General features: G+C 31.8%; 1 protein-coding gene across 2 annotated transcripts in view; it reads left to right on the top strand.

Annotated features, from left to right (window-relative positions):
* Positions 1 to 8,567: 8,567 nt before the first annotated feature.
* Positions 8,568 to 16,850, top strand: part of LOC134710880 (xaa-Pro aminopeptidase 1-like) — a 31,262-nt gene continuing 22,979 nt past the window's right edge. Inside the window, exon 1 of one of the 2 annotated variants that reach the window (XM_063571298.1) lies at positions 8,568 to 8,640. In XM_063571298.1, coding sequence (XP_063427368.1) covers positions 8,598 to 8,640 — 43 coding nt within the window. In that variant the 5' untranslated portion in view covers positions 8,568 to 8,597. Of the gene's footprint in view, positions 8,641 to 15,425; positions 15,573 to 16,850 lie in introns of those variants that run through there. The other variant, XM_063571292.1, reaches the window with a different exon arrangement.

The following is a 16,850-nucleotide window of genomic DNA, read 5'->3' as shown; positions in this document are numbered from 1 at the left end:
TACGGGTATATATTTGCCGTATTATATTTCACAGAACCGTGTGAAATAGAGTCCCATTAACTACTATGTAAGTTACTCTCAATCAATATATACCTGACTATAATTATAAAATGTTTACAAAGGTAAGCAACTGTCTAGGGCCAAGTAAGGGAGGGGAAAAACAGTATTAGTACTATTACGCAGAACGATAAACAGCTGCATAGACAGACCAAGGGGGTGGGGGAAATTTAGCTGATGACATATATGTAAGAAATCATTGAAGCTTGATGGGAGTGGGCAACCCTCTAGTCCATCAGAGCCCCCACACCTTTTTGAAAAGTTCTGGATCTGCCACTGAGATTTGCAGGTTTTCTTAGTAAAGATACCTTAAAATATCACAAACTGTGTGCTTTCCAGACCATAGTTTACATTTTTTTTCATATTTTGCCTTGCCAAAATGACCTAAATTTAAAGGACAGTATATAGACCCAAAAATGGTATATCACATTCTACACATCAAGATTTTAGCAGGAAAGACTGCCATTGGAGTTTTTAACCATTGTGACTTTTTAATTTGATCTACTCCACTAATTAAAGTCGTTGAAGTAGAATATTTAATGTAGGTTTGTCCACATTTTGGTATATATTAATACATGTTTAGAAATAATGTTGAGCCTGTTCCTAGATGCCTGTTATAGACTTCAATATTTATTGTTTATTGAAAATAAATGGAATCAATTCTTTCAGAAAAGTTTAATTCTATGGAAATGTATCCCCCCTTTTATAAGTTGAAAAGGCTACATAGAGGTCAATATACAGTCTCCAACAGAAATCCAAAAAAGGAAAAATAAAGTGAATTTTGGAGAATTATTAAATGTACATGCATTTGAAATATTTAAGATATATTGTTTCAATTTTTTTAGTTCTAGGTTCCACATAACTACCATTTTAGAAAACGATTTCAATGCTAAGTCTATTAGAGGGATATTTGATTTTCATTGGTTGTAAATATGAAATCTTATTCAGTGGCAAAGGAAATAGACACTGACAAGTCTTAGATAACATTTTAAATAGTTTTGAATTTTTCTTCGTCAGTTGTCTAAAATTAGATGGAGGTGTGTTCTAATTTCCAACAGAGGAGCAATCAACCTATATCAATATGTGCATGAAGCAAATTGATAGTTGCTAGATACTGAATGATTATATCCACAATTAAGGTTAAACCTGTGCATATATACTAAAAACAAGATTAAAAAAGTCATATATTTTTCAGGACTTCTGAATCCAATCATGTAGTATGGAATGTTTTTGAGATGTGGTTTTGGTGGATGGATGGTCATGAAGGACCTGTAGTACAAAGTATATCACTGGATTTAGCTCTTTGTCTAAGTGTATTATTAAAGTACTTTGCTTTGAGCTCAGTTCATTGTTATGCAATTCATTCTTTGTGAAATTAAGATTTGACAGACAACTCTAATGGACAAGGATAAATTGTCAAAGTAGTATCATCTCTATGTACAATGTAAGTATTCAGGAGATAAAAGCATTCTATTTTGATTTGAACCATACCAGTGGCGAAGCTGGGTCATTTTTACGTGTACGCCCGAACCTTGGCGAGGGATAAGAGGGATTTCAACCGCTCAATGTTAAAGCACCTGCTGGTAGTGGGTTCGAAAGGGAAAGCTATCGAGAATGAGATACCATATTGATTCCAATCAGTAAAAAAATCATTGATAGCAACATACTTTTGAATCTAAATGGTTTATTTGTTTGGGTTAAATTTTGTAATATGTTAACTTATTCATCGTGTTAAACTGGAAGCTAGCCTAATGGTCATTGGTTTTAGAGAACACGTCCAAACCAATATTACTTTTAAATAAGTTTAAAGGGTGACGTGAATGAGCATACAATCGACAAAAGCACCTTTTAATGAACACGAAAACAAAATATTTCTAAGAAGAGCAATATAAAAAAATTCTGGAACACCTAGGATTTCTTCCAACAAAGAGTGAATCAATTTATCATTCCTTTAAAGGTATTTAGAAAACAATCAAAAATTGTCTTTTGATATTTTTTTCTTGATCTGGAATATTTCACGACAATCTATGAAAGTTTTTTAAATTGAGTAATGTAGAACAATTATTTGCGTAAAGAAGAGTCCGGCTATCTGTCTATCAGAAACAGAAAAGAACAGAAAAATGAACGAAAACAAATGCTTTCAAAATTTTAGCTTTAGACATTAGTCATAGAAAAAGGTTCTACAGCATTTTCATAAAATTCTATGAAGGTTCGACAAGTAGTTAATATTATGTAATTGAGAAATAACAAAATGTAAGCCCAAACTGCGACCACTTATCAATTGCAGAAAGAAATACATTTTTTCCTTAAAATGCCGGACAGATATAATTGAATTCTTATATTGCTCTGAATACTCTTGATCATAAACAGTTTCTGTTCAACTTTCGTAAAATTTCACGGAGAGTCATTCAGACTTTATCCACATTTGGAACCTATAGCTTAATATTGACGCCGCTTTGTCTCGCTTTTTGGACATAAATCACAGGCTCAACAAAAATACAAACAGCATATAGAATTTGAGCAGATAGTGAATTGCTTTAAATAGAAGAAAAGTACATAGAAATATATGAAATGATCTATTTGAGTAAATTTAGTCCCTTTATATTCAAAATTACAATCCATTGAAAACAGAAGCACAAGGATGATGTGCTTTTGACCAGTTTTTCTTATTCTATGTCGATTATTTGTTTTATTTTCAAAATTTAAGTGTACGCCCGGGCGTTTTGACGTAAACCTAGCTACGCGCATGCATACATTTTATAAAAAAAAAGTGGGAACAAATTTACCGGACAATGCTACTCCCACTACAAGCAATATGATGCTAGGTTGTTTTAATACATCTGTATTGCCTGCTGATGACTCGGCCCTGAGTGTAAATGATCCTTCAATTAGGATATATTGTGTGGGTTATGGGACAAACAGTCTAATAATTACGGACCAAAAACAAACATTTTTGTAAATTCAAGACCCTTAATTGGAGTTTGTCCAGAATGGTTGTTGAATTACCTAATACCAATGCTTTATGAAATCTTCTTTGAAAATTGGAGTTATCTTTCTTTGTTCAGTCAACTTAAATCAATTATACAATATACAATGAAATATTCACTTTATTACCAACTGATAAATTAAAGCAGTCATTAATAACCATTCAGTGATTGCAAGCACTTTCTAGGGTATGCCCTTTTAAAAATGGAAAAATTATACATTTTTTTAGTTTCTGATCTCTTAACTGAAGTTTGTCTCCTCTAAATGTTTCTCATTTCAGAAATTAAAAAGAAAATTTCTTCAGATATTTTTGTTTGAAAGGATTAATATTCAACAGCATAGTGAATTGCTCCTAACCCAAAAGCAAAACAAATATTTTAAGTTCATTAGACCACATTCATTCTGTGTCAGAAACCTAAGCTGTGTCATCTATTTAATCACAATCCAAACTCAGAGCTGTTTCCAGCTTGAATGTTGTGTCAATACTAGCCCCAACTGTTCAGGCTTCGACCTCTGCAGTCGTATAAAGCTGGGCTCTGCGGAGCATCTGGTCCATTCATTTGTTTATTTTTCAATTTGTGTGAATTAACATAGTTACAGTAAATGCTAATTACTGCACTTTCATACCACAACAAATATTGTATTGGTACATGTATCACTCAAATGTGTATCCATATAACAAAAAAAATGAAAAGGAATAATTTTGCATTACCTTTTGAATACTATGACTTTTTAGATATGTAGACATATTAAGACTCATTAGTAGATGTTGATAATAGAAAGATCATATCATATGCAACAAGTGTACTAAGTTTCTAGTTGATTGGACTTCAGCTTCATCAAAAACTACTTTGACCAAAAACTTTAACCTGAAACTCCCACTTTCATTTTCTATGTTCAATGGACCGTGAAATTGGGGTCAAAAGTCTAATTTGGCTTTAAAATTAGAAAGATCATATCATAATGAACATGTGTACTAAGTTTCGAGTTGATTGGACTTCAGCTTCATCAAAAACTACCTTGACCAAAAACTTTAACCTAAAGTGGGACAAACGAACGAACGGACCCACAGACCAGAAAACATAATGCCCATCTACTATTGTAGGTGGGGGCATAAACAATTTAATAAATAACACTCATAATGCTCAGATTGGTTGTCATCGTGCAACATAGTTAATAACACCATATAGAAAAAAACATAGAACCCATTTTGTCATAAGACACTGTCAAACATCCATACATACTATCCACACTCATCTGTGTCCACACTTGTTAAATAAGAACAAACTATATAAATCAGTTTGAAAATAGTAAGTTCATCAGATTGACATTAAATAAACAAAAACATAAAAAAAAAAAAAAAAAACTGATCTATTAAAACTCGCAGTCACTGAAAGCTGGTTAAATCCAACTCCAAATGATAAATACAACTTAAAATTTATATCAGCATGCTTTAAATTAATTTGTGCAAACCGTTATAGGACTTACAGACAGTATGCGAAAACATACCATTATGTAATGCCAAACATATTTTGTTTCGACAGGATGTATGACAATAGTGTATAAACATATATTGTTTCGACAGGATTTTATATCAATAATACATTTGAAAGATCTACACAATAATCCCATACAATATAGAGCAAATCTTATCGTCGTCATGGGTTTCTACTTCGCCACTTGGATTTTTTTATTTGATAGCTTCCTTATGAGCAGTAACATATGAAATCATGTTGACATGCTAGTAATCTCTGTTTAATGAATTATACTGTGTGATTAAATACATGTAAAAATACTAGATAGTGTTATATATCACTATAGATCAGATGAATGTAACAATCGTAGTCCTCTTACACATAAATAAATGTCCTCTATCGTTAAAAAATCACCAAATAAAGATACCAGACTTATAGTAGCTCAGTTTTTAGAGAAGTGTTAAATGATAAAGTTTCAGATGATAAAACAATTTACCATGCCATGATGCACAGTTTTTTTAACAGTAAACATGACGATCCTATGTTACATGGCCTAATATAAACCCTATCCCTGAATTGAGTGCACGATTTAATATAAAAGGATGTCCCGATTGATTACGAGAATGTTAAGATACTGAATGCAAACTTGTTCATAGGATTTCCTTTTTATCTGTACATTTCATAAATTTTTAATTTACTTTTATGGGACAAATAATTAGATTGTTGAAATATTCTGCTCGAAGCGACGAAATTTACTGCCTTCGCCGATCCCATTCCTCATAGATTTGAGATTCTGAGTAAGAACATAAGTATTATTTATATGTCGTCGAAAACATGACTTAGTTGCGAAAGCAATATTTCGCAAATATTGACAACATTTTTTGTGATGTTGGTTTTTTTCCATCCGGGTGGGGGATATGTATACAATCTCATTAATTTCACATACATATAAACGAACCACGAGTGACTAAGACCATACTGACAAATAGCCCGTATGTGAAATGTACCCAAAATACAGAAATCAATATAAAAATATATTGCACATATGGTAAGGTTTGGTCTCTGAATCTATAATGGTGACAAAGTGCACGGGTTTTGTGGTACTCCGGTCTTTATAACTTTATATTTTAATCCGTTATCTTCCTTTATCATCTTTACTCATAGCTGTAAGTAAAGGCAACAGTAGTATACCGCTGTTCAAAACTCATAAATCCATGGACAAAAAACAAAATCGGGGTAACAAACTAAAACCGAGGGAAACGCATTAAATATAAGAAGAGAACAACGACACAACACCGAAACGGACCAAGCATCAGACAAAACACCACGAGAATAACAAATATAACATGAAAACCAAATACAGGAATTTGGGATAGACAAGTACCGTGCCAATTGTAGCACCTTATTATAAAACACAAACGGAGAATTAACAATTAACAAGCAAAGTTCAAGCAAAAAATCGTAAACACATTCTAGGCAAATTCTACTTCATTTTTAGTCCCATTCATCTTTAAATTATTCATTGATAATCTGTCTCAAAATAAATACATGTATGTGAAATTGAGATGGTTGTGTACATATCCTCATCCGGATTAAAAAATCAAAGTACTGAAGTACTGAACATCGGATGACCGCAGGTTCTTGTGGATGGTCGAAAGCGCATGTCACAGAAACAGATCACATCTCTATACCTGAAACTTCGGTTAATTTACAGAGATATTTTTTTCTGATAGAAGTTTGTGCTTGGATGATGAATAAATGACAGAAAATTCAACCTCACCGTAATAACTATTATATTGTAGTGCAAGAAATCAGTATATATAATATATAAATTATATAATGTTGTTATATATATCATTAATATAACGATTGCATGTATATATAATTTTCATCTATTTGTATATGATAATTCTATTCTACTATTATTATAGTGCAGTGCAAGTGCATGGTGGACACTCTTCTGTAAAAAAATCAAAGCCTTAAAGGCTGTAAAAGCAATTGCTGCCATGTTAAGGTTTTGGGGACTTTTATTTATCATCTACATATATAAGAATTAAACCTGACAGGTCGGACATGGTTGTCTAGTGAAAAGCAAGAAGGTTTTGACTTTATATCAATAAAAGACTTAAGCAGGAAATCATTTTTAATATGTTTTATATTTCACATGGAGACAACAAGTTTACCAGGCTAAAGTTGGGGGTAATTATGGATTATCCCCTGGTAGTGTTTGTAACTGGGCAATAATTACTTTTACTTATTTAATTTTAACAATTTTCATAATTAATTTAAATTAACCACTCAGTTAAAACATTTCACCTTTCGAGACGCTAATGTTGAAAAATGGGACAGAAATAAAATAACTTACAAGACATAAACATGTAAAAAATAAATATATATTTCAGCTTACTAAAAATATTTTCATAGTGTTACTTTGACATCATTTCTTAAAACTAAGTCCCACACATAATTGTTCATTTGATATGTGTCATCCTCATGCGATACGAGAAGTTTTCATGTCGCTAAATAGTCTTCTTGTCGCTTAATTTATTCTTCTTGTCCGTTCTTGACGCTTCTTGTCGCTAAAATTCTTCTTGTCGTTCTTAGTGAGACCGCTATTTTAAGATTACAGGTGGTCATTTACACTACACGTATAACCTGTGTAGTGATTTTTATTTTACGATAAATTTATGAATGAACGATAATTTTATGAATGAACAAGAGCACCTGACCTCTTTCTGAAACAGCAATTAAACATATAAAATCGTATTTATTAAGATATAATTCAGTCAAATTTTCACCACTAAATCAACAACTGAAATGATTCCATATTTTGTTGAAACATCGTACAACCGGAGAACAGAAATCGCAGGTATGAAAATGCACTTTTTTCACTGGTGTTGAAAACCCAAAACTAATTTGACTATAATTTATGAATGACGGAAATTTAAGCGATAACAATACATCGGAGTGACCTCAAGGTCATCCTCTGTAAAAACCAACATCATAAAAAAATGTTTTAAATCTTTGCGGTATTACGCTAACGCAACACAACCGTGTATTCGACGCGAATTAATACTATACACCTGGAAAAAATTATTGCAATACTTCCGTGTAAAATGAAATGATTGTAGAATGTGTATAATTTGAGTTTTATCAAACACTTCTAATCCGTTAATGATTTGAAATTGAGTTCATGATATTAAACTTACTTTTCATCCAATATTAATGCTTCATGGATAGGACATAACAGCTACACGGAAATAGTTTTTAGCGTTTCTCACAAAAAAATGCAAATTTTGTGGGATTTATTTTAGATCTTAGTTCTACAATTCATATAGATTTTGTTATGCATTAGACTCATTTAGCACTGTTTGCAATGCCTAGTTGTACACACATTTTCTCTTTAGTTTGCAGTACAAATTACTTTTATAAGATATTGGTCAAAGAAGACAACACAAAGCTTGAATAACTTTTTGAAGGATAACTGTTATGATGCGTCTCTCTAGTCTTAATTTTACCTGAAATGTATTAGTTATAAACACAAATTCAAATTCAATTTTAAACCGTAAACGGATTTAAAGTATTCTGTAAAACTAAAATTCTACAATTATGTCATTTTACACTGTTTTCTATGGAAGTGTTGTAATACTTTTTTCCAGGTGTATACTTATGTTCATCCTCCGGTTCTCAAATGTTATTCGTTACGTATGAATCTGAATTATTATCTTCCATACCAATATCATATAAATCATTACAGTCATTAGAATCCTGTTATGAATGATTGAACTGTTACGTATTTAAAACGTACACTTTTAAAGTTTTATTATAGATTTTAAGTTTTTTGTCTGTGTTTGTTTGTGTTTTCTTTTAACTTTTGCCCTAAGTATATCAAATTAAAATCAATGTTTCAAACTTTCGAAACATTTTCTTATCTACACAAAATCTCATATATATATATATATAGTCTCTAGCGATATAGAGCAATCACTTGATGTTATTATGCAGAACTTATGTAACACAGGTATGAAATATTTGGTTGTCAAGTGTTTTTGTATGCCTAGTGCGACATAGAAGAAAGTGATGATGATAGGATATGTGATTTTTATAGCTGCATTACTTTACGGTAAAAATAGTTAATTAATTGATATACAATTATAGCCTTATGATGAGGTCAATTCATGTTTTTGTTTAATCGACACAAAATCTAATTGCGCCAATTACAGTTGTGGAAATGTATCAATTGCGCCTACGTCATTTAATGGAATCAAATTGCGCCCCATTTACCCGTATATTTGTTACTTATATTTGGCCATGCCATTAAACCATTTTTTTGTATGGCTCAGAGATGTGAGAATGTTCAAAACTGACGCTGCATCTTGTAAAAAAGTTGCTACAAAATGTACTTGGAAAAACATACCAGAATAATGTTGCTGATAAAATGAACTTTATGTAAGCATATTTTAAAAGTAAAGCAAATGTTGTCGGAAAACTATGATTAGGAAGATTTTCTGTATATTAAATATTTTTATATCTATAATAAGCTATATGCAAAGATATAACATCATTGTAACTCAAATTTATTGAAAAAAGCCTTTATGCGTAACGCACGAAAATAACACTATGACATGGTATTCCTCTGTTTCTTTGACACATTCCCCATTTCCATTCTCAATTTTATTGAATTAAAGAAATATGTAATTCAATTAAAAGATTAAAACAAATTATTATAAAAAAAGTTTTAGACATTGTATTTGGAAGCATGGTATAATGTTACTAGACACATGGATACATATTTTTCTCATAAAAGAAATTTACAAATAGAAAATATCTTGATATTCAAATTTTTGACAAATATTATGTAAATTTTGAATAAATGCCCCACCAATTACAAGTGGAAAAGAACGACATGAAAAAAACTATATATTGGTCACAGAGGCCATGTATTTTTTTTCCATTATGATATAGAAGATGAGTCATATTTTAATTAACTGTCCAAATATATCATAACTGTCGAAAATTATTGTTTGCACAAGCTCATGAGCACTGTCAAAATTTTAATAACTTAGACAGGAAATCAAAATTAATTAGTCATGACCACTGAATATAAACATATATTTAAAAATATTAGTAATTTTCCTATCAAATGTTTCGAATTGAGATCCAAATTCTGTAAATAGCTAAATATTTTTTAGTTTCTCTATATATATTTTGAATTAAAAGAAAGTAATTAAATACACATTGCTCTTTCTATGTGTTTTCATATTTCGTCTATATATATGCTATGCTAATGCCTGATATATGCGTACATTAATTGTTGTGGAAGATCACATATTCCGTCAGACATTTAAAAAAAAGAAGATATACACGCGTCCTCTTTTCATTACCATTATTGTTGAATTTTTTTAACACGACAGTCACTCTTTGTCGCTACATCTTGTTTTTATTTATTTCAATGAGTACACAAAGAGTGACAAAAAGGAATACCAAAAATAAAAGTATTTAAATACATAGTTTACGATGTTAAAATCTTGGAGATCAAATTTGAATTTTGAAACCAAGTATAACAACATGAATGAAATTGTACGAACTCCATGCAATTATATATATCGTGCGCACACTTTCTGTACTATTCAAATATTTATCTTCTACGGTTTGATATTGAATGCAATTCTGCAAAAGGGCTTTTGACGAGTACGATCTAATTTATAAAATGTTATAATAATATTTTCGAATTTAACCGTTCCCTTGTTGTTAACTTTTCCACGCTTAAGACAAGCATTCAAACTTCGCCACTTGGAACTCTTGGATTAATAGCTTCCTTGTAAGCAGTAACATTTGCAATCATGTTGATATATAACTTCTGTTTAATAAATCAGCTTGTTTGAATAAATACATGCGAAAATACTAGATAGTGTTATATATCACTATAGATCAGATGAATGTAACAATCGTAGTCCTCTAGTTATACATTACTCATTGATCCAATACGTTAAAAAATCATTAAAGATACCAGGCTTATTATAATTTTGTTTTGAGAGAAGTACAACATATTTAGATTTCAAATGACAAAACAATTTAGCATGTCATGATGCTATGTGCAGGCCGTTTATGAACAGTTGAAGGCACTACATATATGTTACGCTGCATGGCCTAGTATAAGCCTAATCAGGTTGAAATCGAGAGAAGGATGTCCTGATGGATTACGAGAGTGTTTATATACTGAAAGTAGACTTGGCCCTAGGATTTCCTTTATATCTGTGCATGTCGTAAATTTTTTATCTAAGACAAACAAAATATATCATTGGCCTATCTTGCTCGTAAAGACGTAATTTAATGCCCCCGACGATCCCATTCCCTATATATATGTCTTTGGACGCAGTAAGATTGCCAATGAATATCCACAAAAAATACGAAAAATTTCTCCGCCTTCACTAATTTTTCATGAGATTTATTTTTGATTAGATTGCAAAAGGCAAAAGGAAAAAAAAAAATTATGATATAACTTCTTAAAGTATTAATAAAGCAAAAAAAAAAAAAAATAGAAAAAGATGGAAATGATGCCATTTGGCATAATTGCAAAAGATATAGATTAACAGATTTATTTAGATAAATGATTAACATGTGGAATAAAAGAAAAGTAATCACAACATACCACTGTAATATCAATCAAAATAAACACCAGGATATACATTCTGTGAGTGACTTTTCAATAATGTTTTGCTAGGTAACTAAATTGTAGTTGTTAGTCTTGATAACATTCATGTCAATATGATAATTAATTCAAAGCTTACCTTTTTTCCAATTATTATTCACCATTAAAGAAACCTCATAACAGGCAGTTTCGGGAAATATATGAATTACCTTAGGATTAATGATACAATTTGAAAAAAGTAAAATCACAAAAATACTGAACTCAGAGGAAAATCAATTTGGAAAGTCCATAATCACATGGCAAAATCAAAAAACAAAACGCATCAAAAACGAAGGGACAAGAACTGTCATATTCCTGACTTGGTACAGGCATTTTCAAATGTAGAAAATGGTGGATTAAACCTGGTTCTATAGCGCTAACCCTCTCACTTTAATAACAGTCTCATCAAATTGACTGTGATGTTTTCACTAAATGATCGTATCCTTGGTATTATAAATGATATTTTTTTTGTACTGCGTTCACTTGCGTTAAATGAGTTTTAAATGTATTCACAATTTCATTAAAATCCTAAATATCGCCTATTTAGGTATATGTGCCCTCAATAAATAAAGGCAACAATAGTATATCTCTGTTCGAAATTCATATATCGATAGAGAAAAAAACCCAAATCCGGGTTACAATCTAAAACTGAGGGAAACGAATCAAATATAAGAAGAGAAAAACTACGACACGACAGAGACAAAACATTAAAACGTAACACACACAGAAACGAACTATGATATAACAATGACCATTTTCCTGACTTGGTACAGGACATTTTAAGGAAAAATAGAAGACTGAACCTAGTTTTTAGGCAAACCAAAACTCCCGCTTTTATGGCAATGTTAAATATAACATTAAAGTGACAACATTACACACGAATAATAGCTAACACGAGGTACCAGGCTCAAAATTTAATACGCCAGTCGTTCGTTTTGTCCACACAAGATTACCAAGTGACGCTCAGATAAAAAAAATCAAAAGCTAAAACAAGTACAAAGTTTAAGAGCACTGAGGACCAAAAATTTCAAAAAAATTGTGCACAATATGGCTAGGGTTTTCTGCCTGGAATAAGAACATCCTTATTATTTAGAATAATTCATACTTTTGCAAACAGTAAATTCTATAAAATGACTATATAATAGATATATATAATAATATCTCAACTGCCGCATACCACAATATGACGTCATATGGATTTGTTCCCCAAGTTTTTCAGAATTAAGAGATGACAGGGGTTAAGGATAAGCAACAGCTAATGTGTTATAGTATATTTTATAACCCCAATGTTAAGTACTGCTCGAATTAGAACTACACATTTTCATTGATCCCATTGTGTGCCAAAGTTTAATTTTCTTATCCAAAATCGGTATTGTGGTCTTTGATTGTATGGTCAGTCGATTGAGATCTGCCTCAGTATGGCCAAATGTCAACAGGGATGAAGTTCTGGTTTGAATTTATAGTCACTACGATGTCATTCATCATTTGCGGAATGGCTATTCCGACTCGCCAACGTAATTTACAATGAAAAACATATATGAAATTCTTGTTATTCAGTATTGGCTAGCAATACAATTAACGATACCAATTTCCTTGCACGAGATGCGCATTTCAACAATACATGTCTCTTCAGTGATGCGCGTGGCCAAAATATTTGAGATCCAAAACTTATACAAAAGATGAAGAGCTATAATCCAAAAGGTAAAAGGTGAAGAGCTATAATCCAAAAGGTCCAAAAGAATAGCCAAATCCGTGAAAAGAATCAGAGCTTTGCATGAGGGAGATACATTCCTTAATTTATAATAATTTCTAATATTTGCAAGTCTGACATCGTTTGTTGCCGCATACCTTTTCAGAGCCCACAGACGAATAGCCTGAATAAGAATATAAATCAACTGTCATCAGCAAGCATGTACGGCTTTTGGAGCTACTGAAAGCCAGTAAAGGTGTATAAGGAAAATAATTGAATACTTTGTGATGTTTTTCAATTTATTTCAAACTTTGGCGGATAAGGTGTGATAACTTGTCAAATTTGGGATGGTCAGTCATCTCAAACGACACTCTTTTGTTGATCTTTTTGTAAGTGTTGTAAAATTGAAGTTTACTCGGATAATCTTTCATTCAATTTCCTGTTAGCCAGTATAGTTTAGTTATGGTTGTAAAGACCTTATCTGTAGTACTCTACAAATGCACGGTTTAATGATACGACTAACGAAAGTGTATTTAGGAATCTTAATTGTTGACTTTGAGTAATCAAATAATATAAAACTACCATATCTGGACGATTGTAATCACTTCTTATTCAGAAGATAGATCTCTGAAACCATTACTATTTCTTTTTCTCTGGTGTCTATGATGATTGTAATAACTTTACATTCAGAAGATGGATCTCTTCTTGATCTCGTCTAATTGACAAAGTTTGAAACCAATGACTGTTTTTTCCTCTGGTGTCTCGGACAAATTTATGGAACTTTTGAATTTGAGATGATTGATAAAGGCAACAATGGTATACCACTGTTCAATAGTCATAATTCGGAGGAGAAAAAATCCGGGTAACAAACTAAAACCGAAGAAGAACATTAGCTACAAGAGGGAAGCAACGCAACAGCAGAAACACTGAACCAGAACAAACGTCAACATACATAAAAACGGACAGATAATAGTTCCTGACTTGGTACAGAACAATCTAAGAAAAGCTAAACCTCCCACTTATATCGCATTGTCACAAATACCTCTTAAATGAGCACACTATGCGGTGACAAAATACAGTATAAACAAACACAAGAACACTAAGCATAGAGAAATACATAAATGTATAATATAAAAGTACTTTATAACATAAAAATTACAATTACAAAAATACTGAACTCCGAGCAAAATCCAAAACGGAAAGTCTCTAGTCAAATGGCGAAATCAAAATTCGCACAAATGCACAGTCCTTACAGTTTCACAAAAGAAAGAAAAAAAACATTCAATTATGGCGATATCCTCCTCAATGACAAGCTCTAACTGGACTCTTCATATAACAATCTACAATCTGCATTATACTGCAGGCAAACTTAAAATGGTCAAAGCATAAGACAATATCATTGGTAATGGCAACCAATCTTTGAGCTTCTTAAAAAGACACTCTAAAACATCATGTCAGAACATCACTACTCAGGCATATCTGGCACTATTCCGTCCTAAACTGGACTATTCATGTTCACTATGGGACCCCTCACAAAGTTGAACAAATCTCTAAATTCGAGATGGTCCAAAGCTCAAATATGAAACAGGTATCATAACATAAGTAGTCCGACAGACATTATAAACTCATTAAACTAGCTTACACTACGAGAAAGAAGACTACGTTTTAATTGTTCGAATTGTTTTACATTGTCTTATCGGGGCCTTTTATAGCTGACTATGCGGTATGGGCTTTGCTCGTTGTTGAAGACCGTACGGTGACCTATAGTTGTAAATGTCTGTGTCATTTTGGTCCTTTGTGGATGGTTGTCTCATTGGCAATCATACCACATCTTCTTTTTTTATACACACAAGATTAATAATGTTCTACAAAATAGAACATCAAATCGTAGAAATCCTTTCTCATATTCTCCTTCCATAAGACAGTAGAACCCGCAAAAACATAATTTCACTTTCAAACACATTTTAACCAAAAAAAGATTCATATACATTTTCATTTTTTCCATTTACCATTACTCAGTGGAATTTATTGCCAATCCATACAGTCGACACTTTCAGAGAACAGATCACACCAGTTGTTCTCCACAAACTAATTTAACTTCTTATTAGCCTTTGTACATAGTTTTATCGAAGTTCTAAAAGATATTCACGTAATATTTATTTCCAATTATGTATGTGATATAGGCCACGCTGCGCAAAACAGATATAATCTTCAGATCAATGAAGGACTACTGAAAACCTAAAGAAGAAGAACAGCACACTATTTAAATGCATAGCTCACAGGATGGCGTGAATGCGAGCACATTATATATTTAACGCTTCTTAACAGATTAAAAAATAAAATAATGCGTAAATAATAAATTAATCCTTTTCAGCAACAAAATCATGTTTTCAAAGACAGATATATTTGTGTTATAGTTTTTATTATATATGTATATATATAATATTTATGTTCACCCTTATATTCTCTTACGTTATTTGTGCATATCTACAAAAAAATCTCACATGTATAGACTCTTTTGACATTAATTAATCTCTTGATGATAACATGCAGTAATATACATGTCACGAAGGTATGAAATATTTGGTTGTCAAGTGGGTTTGTTTGCTTATTGCGACCTAGAAGAAAGTGATGATGATAGAATATGTGATTTTTATAGCTGCATTAATATACGGTAAAGTTAATAAATCTTTTAATATCATATGAGTGTAACCTTTTGATGAGGTCAATGTATGTTTTTGTTCTGATAAACGTATATTCACTTTGGACGTTCGATCTTATATCAGAATATCAACTTAGGACAACGACCGAAGTCGACATGCTTTCTTGGGTCGACATTATTTAACAGAATTTAATTCTAAAGATCTAAAAAAAAAAGGCTGCAGTAGTTTACCGGTATTCGAAAGACATGATATCGATTGAGAGAAACGTACCTTTAAGTAATGATCATTCAGCATACGCTGCATTTTTCCTTTCGATTCTTTTCGGATGCCATATTAAATTTTTGTATTAACACCAAAGTCACTTTCTGTTGCTTCATTGTTTATTCATTTCAAATAGTAAACAAAGAGTGACAAGAAAGGATAAACAAGTGAAACTGCGAGCTACTGCTCACTGATGATAACCCCGCCGCAAGTGGATAATATTAATAGTGTAAAAATATGCAAGTGTTCGGTAAACAGGAAGTTGTCGAGTGATGAATCTGAAAACGCATCACACGGTATAGCTGACTTATATAAATCCTGAAACCAAATTTCAGAAATCCTTGTACTGTAGTTCCTGAGAAAAATGTGACGAAAACTTCCAACTTGGCTATAATGTGTAAAATCATACAAGTGTTCGGAAAACAGGAAGTTGTCAAGTGATCACTCTGAAAACGCATCACACGGTATAGCTGACTTAGATAAACCCTGAAACCAAATTTCAGAAATCCTTGTAGTGTAGTTCCTGGGAAAAATGCGACGAAAATATTCATGGGACGGACGAACTGACTGACGGACTGACGGAAGGACAGACAGAGGTAAAACAGTATACCCCCCTTTTTTTTTTAAAGCGGGGGCATAATGATAGTTTTCAAATCTCGCAAATCTATTTTTTAATATAGAAATGAAGATAATAAATCGGAAGAAAATGTATGAACTCCATGCAAAATTTTTAAATCTTCAGGTATTATTCAAATATTTAGCTTCCAACGTTCGTGTTCTGCAAAAGAGCTTCGGTCGCATAAAATCTACAAAGAAGAGAAAGTTCAAATATTTCACTTCACATACGTAACATTCATGCTCAATGTTGTAGACGTAGAATTCCGAGCATCGACAATTTATAACTAAACATCATCTTTGTAGAAAATTAAACACGATTTATTCCCACTGTATGTATTATACATACGTTACAAAAAATAAACAAAACACACGGCATGCACTCCGACAGTTCAAACCGTTTTAGCTATTTT

This window comes from Mytilus trossulus, chromosome 1, assembly GCF_036588685.1.
Source record: "Mytilus trossulus isolate FHL-02 chromosome 1, PNRI_Mtr1.1.1.hap1, whole genome shotgun sequence".
NCBI lineage: Eukaryota > Metazoa > Mollusca > Bivalvia > Mytilida > Mytilidae > Mytilus > Mytilus trossulus.
Note: the sequence above shows the minus strand (reverse complement) of the source record. Positions and strands in the feature narration are given on the sequence as shown.